This window comes from Pelecanus crispus, chromosome 7 (genome assembly GCF_030463565.1).
Source record: "Pelecanus crispus isolate bPelCri1 chromosome 7, bPelCri1.pri, whole genome shotgun sequence".
NCBI classification, from domain to species: domain Eukaryota; kingdom Metazoa; phylum Chordata; class Aves; order Pelecaniformes; family Pelecanidae; genus Pelecanus; species Pelecanus crispus.
The window spans coordinates 50301510-50316622 of record NC_134649.1 but is presented as its reverse complement, the minus strand read 5'-3'; the positions used below and the strand labels follow the sequence as shown (position 1 = coordinate 50316622).

The 15113-nt window shown below is 44.5% G+C and overlaps 1 protein-coding gene across 1 annotated transcript in view; it reads right to left on the bottom strand.

The window, feature by feature from the left end:
- GRM7 (glutamate metabotropic receptor 7) overlaps positions 1 to 15113 on the bottom strand; it is a 303787-nt gene that overhangs the window by 172862 nt on the left and 115812 nt on the right. Inside the window, exon 3 of the mRNA XM_075713720.1 lies at positions 14045 to 14261. Coding sequence (XP_075569835.1) covers positions 14045 to 14261 — 217 coding nt within the window. The remainder of the gene's footprint in view (positions 1 to 14044; positions 14262 to 15113) is intronic.

The following is a 15113-nucleotide window of genomic DNA, read 5'->3' as shown; positions in this document are numbered from 1 at the left end:
GCAGTGATATACCAGCAGTATAATCTTAATTAGCCAATAAAAGTTTTTAGACAATCTGTCTAGACTTTCTTTTGCTTGGATATAAAACTGGCTTTAAAAGAAATATAGAAACAGCAATGAAAAGTCAATGAAAAGCTGTCAAAAAAATCTTCCTGCTGTTTCACATCTGCACCCTGCGCTCTTCTTAAGACATGATCATTTAAGTGAAATCCTTCATTTTTTTTAAGCAGAAAAGCTGCTATATTTGGGATTACTGCACTGCAAGCTCACAGTCAGCTTTCCAACTTGCCGATGTAGAACTTAACCGGGGGGCATCTCTCCTAGAAAGCTCTGATCTGCACAGCTCAACATGGGCCTTGGTCTTGGGGAAGTGGAGTCATTAAATAATCATAACTGAGCAGAGTCACATCTTGGGAGTGCACTGGGCTTGGTCCCACTTGCTTTGAAATGGCCATTTCACTGATGCAATAATACCACTGATCATAGAATCATAGCATCGTTTAGGTTGGAAAAGACCATTAAGATCATCCAGTCCAACCATTAACCTCACACTGCCAAGTCCACCACTAAACCAATTAAGGGGAGAGTCATAATTAATTGCATGTTTCCTGGCTTGCTGGCTAGATTATTTTTTAATGAAAGTAAAAACTAGGAATCACTAAGGTTGGAAATGACCTCTCAGATCATCAGCCCAACCATCAACCCAACACCTCCATGGCCACTAAACCATGTCCCCAGGTGCCACCTCTGCCCGTTTTTTGAACCCCTCCAGGGATGGGGACTCAACCACTCCCCAAGGCAGCCTGTTCAAATGCTTTACAACCATTTCAGTGAAGAAATTTCTCCTAATATCCAATCTAAACCTCCCCTGATGCAGCTTGAGCCCATTTTCTCTCGTCCCATCACTGGTTCCTTGGGAGGAACCCAACACCCCCTCCCTGCCCCCTCCTTTCAGGCAGGTAGAGAGCGATCAGGTCTCCCCTCAGCCTCCTCTTCTCCAGGCTGAACACCCCCAGCTCCCTCAGCCGCTCCCCACCAGCCCTGTGCTCCAGACCCTGCCCCAGCTCCGCTGCCCTTCTCTGGACACGCTCCAGCACCCCAATGTCCCTCTTGTAGTGAGTGCATGATGCCGTGATGCAGGGGTTTAGGTAGAGAAGACACCGTTCTCCAGCAGAGCCAGAATTTCACCAGCTGAGAGAAGCTACTTTTGACTGGCCCCAGACGGGCAGAGGCAGCAAGAGAAGACGTGCTTCTCCTCTGGGTTGGTGCAGCAGCAGATACAGTAGAGCTCTGCAGCAGCTGGCAGAGCAGCCGGGCAGGAGCACAGCCACCTCCTCGCTGCTCCGCTCGGCTCGAGCGTCAGTCCTATCTCGGGGGGGGGGGGGCGCTCCTGAACACGCAGAACAGGCGTGGGACCAAAAGGCAGCGCTGGGGATACTTGTGAAGAAAGAGAACAAAGCGATTTGAGGCGAAAAAAAAAACCAACAAACCACGAGGCAGGAAAAGGAACTAAATACAGATATAAGATAAAGTGAGAGTTAATTAAAGGGTTGATTAGACATGTGGATTAGTGAAATTAAGGGGAGAAACAAAAAACATTCAGGGAATTAAATTATAATTTATCTTTAACCAATGCTTAAAGGGAGTATTTTCTTGATCGTAGCCTGAGATAGCCACTTCCAGACTTTTTGCGTCTGGATAAAATCTTCCATTTTCAAGCAGCTACCTGAAACACTTCTACTTTTTATTTTTCATAGGAAGCCACTTTCCCTTACGCCAGAGCAGGGCCACCGGCAGGAATGTGCTGGTAACCCAGAGAACCGGCTCACCTAGCGCCGTCACCGTAAGAACGTGGCACTCGCTCTCGTGAAGCAGCACCAGGACGTACGGACACACCAGAGCTCGAGCACGGAAAGGGGGGACTGGGCCATCAGAATTGCTCCCTGCCTTAGGCAGGGGAGCAGAGCAGCGCGACAAGCTCTGACCGCGCTTTGCAACCCTGCATCAGGCTGCGTTTGCCTGAAGGAAGGCAGCGAGCTCGCTGGGGAGAGGAGCTGCGGCCCCCGAGGGACCCGCGCTGCAACCGCGTTTCCTGCAAGCGATGCACATTTCACGGGCTGCAAAGACGATCTGTGCCTAACCTTAAGCAGAACATCTTATTTTAAAAACAAATCTAGACTATGCGTGCCTGCTCTCCCCGTCATACTTGGGCTCTCCCAAACAAACAGCAGCCCAGCGAAGTGCTGCCGTTTATCACGAGTAAGGAGACAGCTTCAGTGCGCGTTGCAGCATCCAGTGTCAGCATAAACTCCAATCCAAATTTCAAATGAACATCTGCATGTGTGAGTTGCCTTTCTATTGCCCAAAGTTTAATCTGTTTCATCTCCGTGTTTGCACAAAGAAATACGTCGAGTCTTTTTTTTTTTTTTTTGATCATAAAATAACTGAATAATTTTTTTACCACCTTTTTTTATTAACAGGCCAAACCCGATGTGAACAGGGAATACTGAAAGCGCCGTGATTCACACAGGGCGATTTGCTGCCGGGCTGATGCAAACACCTGCAGCGTTGCATGATACAGGACCAGCCGAGGCACCTGCCTGGAAAGAGGGAGGGGTATTGTCAGCATTAGGTTTTTCTTTAAATAATGAACATTGGTAAAGTGTTAAAATAATGCCAGTAGTCTCCATTACGACAGCAAGCTAGATGGCCTCCTGATTCCTTATAGTCTGAAAACACACGAATCTTGAAACACCAAAGGGAAAGGAAACAGAACAGCCTGCAATATAAATTGTGTACATATATCTTCCCAATGTCCCGGCTATATGTGTAAACCACTTAAAATGCCATGTTACGGTTCATATTTTCAGCTCAGATATCTTGTTGAATATACTAGAGCAAATAGTCTGGGTATTTCAAACACTGCCTTGATAAATAACTTTCCTAAGAACGCGAAAGAAAAGAGTATAAACTCCATTGATCATAATTTACTACCTGCTATGATTTTGCAAACGGGGTACATATGCCCAGTTCGAGTGACTTTCTCCTCTCATTGATCTTTTTTTTTCTACACAAGTAAGCTGGTCTAAGGAAGCCTTAGATAGCTTCGGAGACAGACCGGGGAATATTTTTGGCATGCCCAGAAGATCACTAGCAATGCATGAAAGCCATCTTCCAAGAGTGTGAAGGGTTCAGGACGTTTGTCATCCTCTGTTGTCTGCGGAGGGATGTGGAATGAAGAAGGCAGGGGAGGGCGCGTGATGGAAGAGGCATCTTAGAATTATTTATGTGCTGCTACTCCCCCATGGCTATGAAAGCTGTTCTTTGCATTAGCACAAAGTGAAAAGGGACTGTGAAGTATGGAAGGTACAAGATGAGGCAATATTTTGTATTTCCTCCTGGGATGCAGGATTTCAGTGACAGAAACTGGAATAACTTACTGCATTCGATTATATATTACCCTTCAGATGCAGAAATGCATTTAGAGCTGGTCCCAAACGACGGTCCAACAAATTCATTCTACTTTCCAAAACAGACGTGTCCCATGGGAAAATCTCAGTGTAATCACAATATTTCTATTTTCCATGGGGAAAGTCAAAATGACAGCAGGGGCTTCCTCTGCAGAAGGTTTATATGAAATTCATTTTATTCCTTCAGGAAAACTGACAAGACGCTTCGCACCACACACTAGAATAGGCACCGTAGGCGGAGGCGAAATGGGAGCCAGGATTCACAGGCTCCACTTCTCCCCCCGGGTAGGATGGGAGGCAGGAAAAAAAACGTAGCGAGGAGCAAAGGCGCTCAGATGCAATCGTCTAGGAAGTCTGGTTTCACTGCCCCCACCCCCCGGCAGGAAAACAATTACTTGGGAAAGAATGTCTATCTTATCTTCCAGGAGTTTTAAATTTTCACAAACAAAGTCAATTCTAGTTCTGAAATAATTAATTTTTTTGGTGAAACAAATGTGATTTTCTAGTCCACTCTCTATGGCAAGTCTTCCTCACCCATAGATTATTTTTTTTTCCCTGCCATGGCTCAGTCTTTCCAACCCCAGCCACTTCTACCAACCTTCATTTCATGGCTTTTCATCTCCTTCTTCTAATCCTCATACCTGTCTTGCTGTTTCCACAGACTTGTTCCTTCCTTTTATTGTTCAGTAAATCTGAATGCCCTCCTTTCCCCCTGTTCCTCCCCAAAACACCAGCTTTTGCACTTCACTAGGGCCTTCTCCTCAAGCTTCCCAATGCACATTAACATACTTTTTGCCCCTTCACCTAATATTTCCACCACCATTTTTTAGCAAATTTCTATTCTTGCCAGCAGAAGACGGATGCAGAACAAACACAAATGCTCCTGTGTGGATTCTACTCCATATTGCTATCTTTACCCTTAAGATGCAGAAAACCTTTCAAAGAACGAATGAAAAAAAACTGGATTGGGATGACCAACTTACTGAGTCTGCATCAAACCAGACTTCTTCACTTCTGCATCACGGGGCGCACACGCTGCAAAATGCAGGAGCATTCCCGAGGGGTGTCCAACTTTACTGGTGAAAATAAAGGCTCAACAATACATACCCCTGCTTTGAAATAACGAGGACTTAACCAATCTCTTGTTTTCAGCTGATCCACATGATCCTTTTCACATAACCACAAAAGCAATGTTTTATTAAATCTGGGGTAACATTTCTAAAGGATGCTGGCAGTTATTTGTTTAGTAACGAGAATTGCCTATTTCAATTTTATTCTGTCCTTGAAATGCAATCTCCAACTGTTCAATAAATGCCATAAAAAGGCAGATATTTATCATTAAAGTGACTTATGCTATAAATGTGACAGCAGCCTGTTACAGCTGTCCAATAACACTTCACCAAGAAACCAGCTGTGTGAGACCGTTCAGGAGGACAGAGTGCAAGTTTCTGCACGTATCGGCACGGAACTGGTCTCGGATTTCACACGAGCAGACGTGAAGGTAATCATAATGTCATATCTTTACCTCTTTCCTTCTCCCCAAACTCTATTTTATTGATTTTTTTCATGAGTATGTCTGAAAAGGAGGAATTATTCAGACCCCTACTAGTTCCATCATAGAATTGTAGCACTATTCGGCGGACGGGATTCTGGCACCCAAACCATGTGTTCCTAATGCCCATCAGCTTCACTGCTTTCCTGAATAAGATCATAAGAACTCTATAAATCTACACCAGGTATTTATCTTCAAATGATGACAAGAGATAGGAAAAAATATATATCCCATACATACCAATGATTGGATTTTTTTTTTTTTAAATTCAAATCTTTTAATGACGTTTATATTTGGTGCCTACACTCCCTGTGTAGTCAAGAGAGAGAAATGGATGTTTCAAAAGGGCGACTCGGATCTCATCACTCTTCGCTACTGCAGAGGGAATGGAGCCAACTAACTTAGGACATCTGTTATGTCTTAGGTAGGAGGATGCTTCGCTAAGGAGATGGAGATTGCATTCACAATGTTTCGATAACCTAAAAATACAGGCAGGTGCCTGGAGGGTTTCTCAGCATCTAAGCCGGGCACCTAATGAGCTTTAGCCAATATCACAGAGAAGGCAGAAGCCCAGTCATCACCTTAAGGACATCACCCATTCACTCCTCTAAACGGCATCGCTTCTCACAAGCCATTAAAACAAAGCCGCAGCAGCATAGACCATGCACACAGTAACAGATTTACTTTGCAGAGATGCACTTTGCTTTTTCTTTTCCACTATCAGAAGTATACTGTCGAACTCGAAATGTAATCCAAAACACCCCTGAGGATCAAGTCCAGTGCATCTTCTACTAGATCAGTTACAATTAAAAGAAAATCCTATTACGTCTATTAAGCCTGAGAGACTGCAGCACAGAACGCAAGTTGGTACAACTTTAGAAAGCAATTTTTCTTGGCTTTTTTCTGAAATGACAAAACATTTCTTATTTGACAGGACATAGGAGAGAAAATAATAGATTTCATAACATTGTTGTTTAACATAACATCGCTGAACACCAAAAGGGACAGATGCATGAATATTTGAGAAAAATAGAAAAATGGAAACCACTTGAAGTGCTCGGATATAAATGACTATTTCATTAGTGGTTTATATGTTTATTTTTACTATAGTTGATCCAGACAACAGGCTCTCAAGTAAATGCCTAAAGGCCATTCCCATCACAAAGTACATTCCCATCAGAAAGTAGAATCATTTAACACAACCAAAGAGAAAGGAGCAGCCCTGCACTGCTGCCTCTCCATCCCCCCAGAGACCTCCACCCCTTCCTGCGGACACCGAGCCGCCCACCAGGCAGAAAAGCACCAAAGGGAGAGGTCTGCAGGACCAGCAATTCACTGGGAAATCTCCATAAACCTCAAACCATGCTCTATCCCCTCAAACTCCATAAAAGCACGGGGGGCTGTGACGCTCCCGAGAGCTGCTGTTCCCCGACAGCACCTGAGACACGTGCTGAACACCGCCTTGACAATACCTGCTCTTCTTAGGCTGGCTTTTGGACTGCATTTCAAAAACATAGCTATAGACCAATCTGTCAACACGCAAGCTCAGCTGTTTGCTCTACCCAAAATGCTATGGAGGGTTTCTGCCCCTTGGGTTACAGCAGAGGGAGATCCAGCGAACACAGTTTCCAAAACGCTGTTCCTTCAGCTAAATAAATAAATAGGCATCACGGTGGACAGCACAACACCTTAGCCCATCTTATTGCAAAACAGTGACTCATTCAGATGAATATTTGGACAGTGACTCTGTCAAAAGTTGGGTTCTGTTAGCTGCCACAAAGAAGAGAAATCATCGATCATAAATTTTGGGCATCATTGGGTGCTGTGTGGTATCACCCACTGCCAGGGTGTTGTGCAAAGCTGCACTAATAAATCGTAAGTACTTGTTATTTATTAACATAGCTGATGCAATCTTTGCCCACCACAGTGCATCACAGTGATGTCACTAACTTTTGTCACCTTCCTTTCTCATTTTTGGGCTTCTTTTAACTTTGGGTTATGTTGTAAATTGACTATTCCTTCTAATGAATATTCTAAACCCATTCAGTAGGGCTTTAATGGATCAAGGAAAAAAAGAGAGATGTTTCATTAACATCAGAATGTAAGACAAAAAAAAAAAAAAAATCAGGATTTTCTACTTGGCAATAGGAATGAGTAGTCTATTTGAGATATACAGACTGAACAGTCTCCTCTCCCTTCTTAAAGCAGACAGTGGTACAACTCCCTTGTAGCAATGATTTAACTCTCTCATGTTATGCAGCACTAATTTGTGCTAATGGAATTCCCAACAGACGACATAAAAATTAAGTTCTATTACCAAAATGCAGATTCAAGATCATAGCAGGCAGCTGAACAGACCTACAGGAGCCTACAAAAATGCTGTGTGAATCACTGAGGGATGATATAGCAGCTCTTGGCTTTTAACAGTGTCAGCTTCCATAGAAACTCAGTACTGAGTTAGAGCACCATACTATGATAAACCACGTTGAGGATTTCACAGAAAGTATCAGGAGATGACTCAGATCACCAAAAACCCGAGTCAAAAGATTCAGATCTTCTTAGAAACACAAGTCAGGGGAGAAAGCAAATATCAAGGTTTTAGGAAAAGCTGTCATGTTTTCACATTTAGGTGGCTAAAGAGGTTTAAAACAGTCTTTACTACCAATAACAAACCCATAAAAAGTATTTTCTGTAGGAGGTATTTAATTGTATGCAGCTAATTTGCAAAGAAATGAATACATTAGGAGATTATACTAGTTAATGCATGGATTATAACAGCAGGCAGAAAAAGCGGTTCATCTGATTTAGGTGGAGGGCCACTTGTTAGGCGTAAGGGCAACGTGTCTCATACAGGTACGTATGTGGCTGTGTACATATGGGGTTTACCAGCAAATATAAAGCAGGGAAAAACAAGATAAAAAGGAAATTCAAGTTTAAATGGGGGGGATAGAAAAGAAATACTGTTCAGTATCACTGCTGGAAAAAATGCTACTTATGAGGGTAAGGAGAAGGATTCATAATTTCAGGGGTCTCTTCTTTGCCCTGACAATTAATGGGTTTTGATGTTTCTCCTGTTTCTGAGGAAATTCATCTCCTGCAGCTCGTGCATCTAGGCCATCCCTGCTGCATGCAGATGTTCTCAGCCTTATGTAACAGATGCCTGCGCAGCACTCGGGGATCGTGGAGACAGAAGAATTAAAGACATGAATATTTCAAAAAAGTCTTCACAAAAAAAAAAAAAAAAAAAAAAAAAAAGAGAAAGAAGATAAAGAGACCGTTGCAAGTGTTGCGCTTCCTATGTTAAAGTGAATTAAAGTTTATACTGCTTTTTTGTTCTGTCAAGGTGATGATAGCCTTTTTACAAATATGACACCACAACTAAAAGTCTTCAGAAGAAACTTCAGTATATATAATCATACCAGCACACCGGTACAAGAGCTTTAATCCTTTTTCTTTTTTTTTTCTTTTTCTTGTCTTTAGTACACAGAGAAAGAAGACATGCTTTCCCTGAATTTTGCTTCTCCAGTTCTTCCAAATGGTTGAGAACATCATCATCTAAACTAATTAATTCTTAGTTTGTAGATTAAGATACTCTCTCACTGACTCGCTGCTCTGTGCAACAGGTCTGGTTTGTGCAAACAAGCAGAACTGCGCTCCAAGTCAGCCTTGCTGAGCAGCAATGCCTGTGTCTGGGGTGGAGCTGGGCAGGGGCGCCGCGGAAGGGCGGGAGAGAGAGGTCAGGGCAGCGCACGTAGGGGTTTGCAGAGCCGGGCATCCCCTGCCCTGCACCGTTAGGGCTGCTGCCTGTGCAGTGAGCACCAAAGTCTCCACAAGCAAAGCAGCCAATGCACTCCTCTGTGAAAACGGGAGGTTTCCGGAGAGGCAAAGATGAATAAATGCATACTAGATCTTTCATTTATCTGTTAGGAGGCATTCAAGTGGTCTTTTGCTAACAACTTCAATATATATATGTCTTACAGATAGCGATTAACCTTCTGGTACAGATTAATCTTTAAAAAAAAAAAAAATCAAAGATTAATTAATCTTTGAAATTCAAGTATTCAGTAGTTTCATTAATAATCTGAAATTGTCCTTTAGATTTTCCATAATTAGACCATTCCCCTAATTTATTAATCCCACAGACTGCAGAGCATGTTTCAAATCTTCATCTCCTGCCACAATGACATATTCAAACTCGCTTGAAGCACTCATAATAAAAGTCACTTTGTGAAGAATTATTAACTCAAAGGATCAAGCAAAGTCTTTATATACTAAAGCGTATTTGAAAACTAAGCAAGGAGAGCACTTTTGCGCTCATCCTCACAATTCTTAAGATCTCTGCTGAATCAGAAATACTCCTGGATAAACCACCGAAACTAGCTGCTGCAGATTCGAGGCCAAAGATAACGAACGCGCGGGTACCTATGGACTAAATCTTCTTTCCTGCCAAAACACACCGATTATGAGATACAAGGCAATTGTCTGCGAGCTAATAATGACTGCTTATTGCTGGTGTGTCTCACACTTTGACTAATGACCTCCCCTCCGGGGCTGTTCCTGCTCCTGGCAGAGGCGCATGGTCCCAAGGGGCTGCGCAGGGGAGAACCGGCACAAGGACCCCTGCTTGACACCTCTCCCGGCTCTGGTCTCCTGCTCATTTCAAGGGGGCAATGGGGGGCAGAATTCACGCCAGCTCCGAAATCCCTGCAGCCAGGAAAGCTCTCAAACAGCAAACCGCAGCCAGCGCTGCACGGGCTTGTCACAGCCCAGGCAGCGTGAAGAGCAAAAGAACCTGGAGCCATGCACGCACCTATCGCATGCCCTCATTTGCACCAGGCTGCAGAGCTTGCTGTGCCACTACTTCATTTACTTAAATAACTAAATGCACGCTGGGATCCTGGGTTTGAGAGCAGGGGAGCAGCAAGTCTGCCTGCACGCAGGCGTGGGGCTTCTGCAAAGTCTCGCTGCAGCCTTGCTGGGTTCCGATGCCGGCTTTGAGCAGGCAGCCGTGGCAATCCACACAGCATCCAAACCCTGAGCAAAGCCTCGACACAGAAATTAAATGGGCAACGATTTAAGCGTAGCACAGCTCCTCCCGGTGAACACTGCATGTTTCAGCTAACTGGAAAATGAGGCAAATCACGCCTTACCACTCAAACCCCTCTCCTGTCCTCCTCCCCATGTCCCTGCAGGGTACGCTGAGTATGCCCTCCGAGCTGGGGACAACAGGCAATCCACAGCCTCCTTGATTTCCAGAACAATTGGATCTTTTGACTAAGGAAAAAAACTTCCTCCTGCTGCCGTTGCGTTCCTGTTGCTCCTGGCATGAGTTTTCCAACTAGCGCGAGTTTCGATCGGCACCCCAAGCACCACATTAACTACTCGCATGGCAGCAGCAGGGTCGCCACGAGCGTGCATCCCATCCCTTGCTCCCCGTCCCTGCAGCGCCACAACGGCACAGCGCGCATCGCCGTGGCTTGACTGCGTTTGCAAAGATTCTGTATAATTACACGCCTCATGCCACGTATATTTGGACCCATTTAAATATTTGGTCCTGCACTTCGGCCACAACAACCCCATGCAGCGCTGCAGGCTTGGGGAAGAGTGGCTGGAAAGCTGCCTGGCAGAAAAGGACCTGGGGGTGTTGGTCGACAGCGGCTGAACATGAGCCAGCAGTGTGCCCAGGTGGCCAAGAAGGCCAACAGCATCCTGGCTTGTGTCAGGAATAGCGTGGCCAGCAGGAGCAGGGAGGTGATTGTGCCCCTGTGCTCGGCGCTGGTGAGGCCGCACCTGGAATGCTGTGTCCAGTTTTGGGCCCCTCAGCACAAGGAGGACATTGGGGTGCTGGAGCGTGTCCAGAGAAGGGCAGCGGAGCTGGGGCAGGGTCTGGAGCACAGGGCTGGTGGGGAGCGGCTGAGGGAGCTGGGGGTGTTCAGCCTGGAGAAGAGGAGGCTGAGGGGAGACCTGATCGCTCTACAGCTGCCTGACAGGAGGGGGCAGGGAGGGGGGTCGGGCTCTTCTCCCATGGAGTTAGCAATAGGACGAGAGGAAATGGGCTCAAGCTGTACCAGGGGAGGTTTAGGTTGGAAATTAGGAAAAATTTCTTTACGGAAAGGGTGGTCAAGCATTGGAACAGGCTGCCCAGAGAGGTGGGGGAGTCCCCATCCCTGGAAGCGTTCAAAAAACGGGCAGAGGTGGCACTTGGGGACATGGTTCAGTCTGGTCTACCCTTGATTGGTTTAGTGTGGGCTTGGTAGTGTAGGTTAATGGTTGGACTGGATGATCTTAAAGGTCTTTTCCAACCTAAACGATTCGATGATTCTATGATTTTTAATACCTGAAGTACACCGATCTTGGCAATGCTTCTCTATCTTGTGAAACCTCCTGTCCCTTCTGTTCCTCATTAGAGAGGACTGTTCGCTTCACGCATTCAGACACATGGCTCTTGACCACTCAAAATGTTTTTAAATAGATAGATCAAGGAGCTACTAACTACCCCACAGCCACGAGTCAGTAAAATTATTGCTGCTTATTGCTTCTTCAGGAGGCTCTTTCCAAACCTTGATATTACAGCAATCACCCGACAGCCTGGTTAATCATTTCTTCTGCATAAATGTCCCCAGGGAGGCACAGACACACCAGGCAAGCAACCCCAGAACCGCTGCACCCTCAACACCATCTCCCCCAGAGCACGGGCAAATCCCATTGCAACGTGACCCCCAAAACAGCACCTGGGAGATGGTCAGAACCGATCCCCCAAGTCAGGGGACAAGGTGCCATCTCCCCACAGGGGATCAAGGTCAGGACCTAGATCTCCAGGTAGCGCTGCTCCATTAAGCATCTAGACAACAGGATCTCCTTACACTTCCCAGGCTTTTAAAAACCCAGGGAGCTGGTTGGCAGGTATTAAATCAGAACTTCACCTAAGCTTTATCTGTGTAACGCAAAAAAATTCAGCGCAGCCCGAAGAAGAACAAGCAGCTGTATGGAATCAGAGGCAGCGCCGGGGATTGGATTATTCGTTTCCAGACGAGGCAGGCTGCGTATATGAAAGAAAGTTTATGCACTATCCCTGTTAGTGTCTTAATCTTGTAGGCATGACCTATATCACCCTGCACGCAAAGCTGTTTTAAGCAGGGTATTCTTTCAGTTTTATGCCTTATTTTTTATGAAGGACTTTGAATTACATGTTGCCTACATGCACAGCTCCTATCGTTAATTTAATTCTACAGAAGGTCTATAAAATGATACAGTATTATTCGGCTAGAGTTTGTCCTTGACATGGAGAACACATTTCTGGTATGATTTTGCAACAGTGGATATTTGCAAATAAAGTAAATTTTAAATTATAATGAACACTGGCATTTGTCACTTCCTGCAGTATTAAATCCAAAACCATTTTCTTTAAGACCACATAAATTTGCATTTGAATGAACAGACAAATTTATGCAAATATAGGTTCCTTCTGTGATATCAACATAATGAAACAATTCCAGATTCCCCTCTCTAAAGCCCCTTTCTTTGAAGCGCAGCCGCCTTCTCCGCTCACTCCTTGGATGACGCTGCCACGAGCGATCCATCACCTGCATGGGTGGCAGTTTGGGAGCAAGCTGATGCTCCACCTCACAGATAACGCAGGCAATTTGCAAAAGCAGAGCGTAGCTGTGGAACCAGCTTTGCAACAACCGAGGAGATGGAAACCTCCGATGGCTGCTTCAGAGCAACGCCTGTCCCGTCCTTGTCCTTTCCTTTCACACACTAACTCATCTGGGCTGGTGATTTCTGTAATTAAGTGAACTGTGGATTGCGTTATGCTGTTTTTATTTAATGCAATGCCAGGGCAGTTACAGGGTGGGAGAGCTGCGAGTTCATTTTGGGAATACATTAGAGCTTGTTCTTGCACAATGATGATGGGCTCCTGACCAGGATGTATCATTGTACGCTTCTGGAGACGGGCTTTGCATATATCACCAATAACGCATGACATCATCTGCTTATTTTTCCTTACCAGTACAGGAATCAACTTCAAATATTTCAATTTTCAAACCCTTATGATTCTGGATTGCAAATCAGCTTGCCATAGATTTATACTTGTATTCCCTGACGTGCCATCTAAAGTCCTCCTATGTTCTGGCATCTCTGGGGAAATTTAGAACGATTTACTCCAAAGAATAAGTGACCAGGGTAAGGCTATGAGCACGCTGACACAGCAGTCACACCTTCAAGACAGGTCTGCTCTGTGTTTTGTACCGGAACAGGAAAGCAAGCTGTAAAATTAGAGATTTCTGTCAAAGTTATGATGGTTCAGCTTGATATCACAAGCCTGACCCAGTGCAAGACACAGCATTTCCCTGTCCTCTTGGAACACCTCTCACTGGCAATGACATTGTTCAACACAGTTTGGCCTTCTTGGTACACCACGAAAGGAAACCAGCAACAAGAAAAACGTGATGCATCACACCAAAGGTCTGATGTGCCTCACGCCATACTGCCGGGTTTGTTGCCTCCATATCCCAGGCCAGCAATCTTCGAGCCTTCAAGTAAAAGATTATGAATTTTCTCAGCTGAATTGTTCAAAAGAAATGCTAAAGAAAAGCAATACAAATCAGGCAGCGATCTGAAAGGTGAGCAGCAATAGTACGACACAAGTCAATGTCTGGCAATAAGCAGTCTTCACAGAATTTCTAGCTGTGGAGAGATAAAAGCTCAGCATTTTAAAATCTATCTTCTACCCATGTCAACATAATATAATGCTGTCCAGTGGAATAGTAGGAGCTTGATAAGACTCAGGGTTTTCTATTTTCTCCAGAAATGACTGAAAACCACTAAGGTTTCAAACTCTCTGGAACTCCAAAAGCAATTTAGGAATGAGAGTATCTAGGAGCCATTACAGACGCATCGCAAAGAACTGGAGCAACTTTCAAATCAAATATACGTTCTAGAAAAATAATGTAACAATTGGTACAAAATAACATTCATTACTTCTGTAGCGTTTGCTGGAGGGAGGATGGGCGTTGCCTACCTGCCTCTCTGGAAATTTGCATGAAGGACTCGACTCCTTTTTCTCCATAATTCCCTTCAGATGCCAAAGTGGACACATAATTCCATCCCAAAGCTTTCACAATGTCCACCATTGCTTGTGCTTGGAAGGAATCTGGAGGAACCACACGTGAGAAGAAATCATAGCGCCTGTCATCACTCAACTCTGGCGCAGTTGAGGCATAACTGATTTGTGGGATCTGTAGAAAAAAATAATTTCTGATAAATATACATATTCATATACTCATTGCACTTCTTGCAGCAGTTAGCTAAAGCAGTTAGCTTCAGCTGAGGCTCGGTTCGTCTTCGTTGTATCCATCTATATTTCTCCACCATGTTCCTTTACAACGTACGACTCAAAGAAACAATCTTTTCATGACTTCAAGATACACAAAAAAATTATTAAACAATTGAAAACAACTGTATATGCGCACATTCATAATTTCTCCCTTTCAGGCAATCCTAATCAAATACAGCACACAAATGACTTTTCTCACTAGGTCCTTTTTATTGGTGTTCTGGTTTTACCAGCATCAGGGATCGTGAATGCAACTGAGTTTAAATCTATACCTGTCATGACTGGCTGAAAGCCAGAGGGACCCTTCATCAGTTTTTGGAGGATGAAGAAGCTCTTAAACATTAAACTGCGACTCCAGATTTAAGCAAAAGGACGTTTATTTTTGATTCTTTCTGATGAAGAACAGCCATGAAGATTGCTGGGCATGGACATCTCTGTCCCACCAGGACAACCTGGTCACAATTCACCTCTGTCCTAAAACTCTGCCTGCCCATGACAAACCAGCTCTTGCTTTTTCTTCTCACAGCAGAGTGCGAAGGAGGCTGATGGTTACTTTTTATAACAGAGAGACTAGGATATTGTTCAGGGCTATTTTCTCCTCGATAACAAAGGTCCCTAAGCAGATATCAAGCTGACAGTATGTTAATCCCAAAACACATTATGCAATTGTTTGAGTAACAGTCTGGGACTGTTCCTTAAATTAAGAGATCTGCCATAATTCTCACTTGAGGTGCCAAGGAGGGCGGGGGGGGTG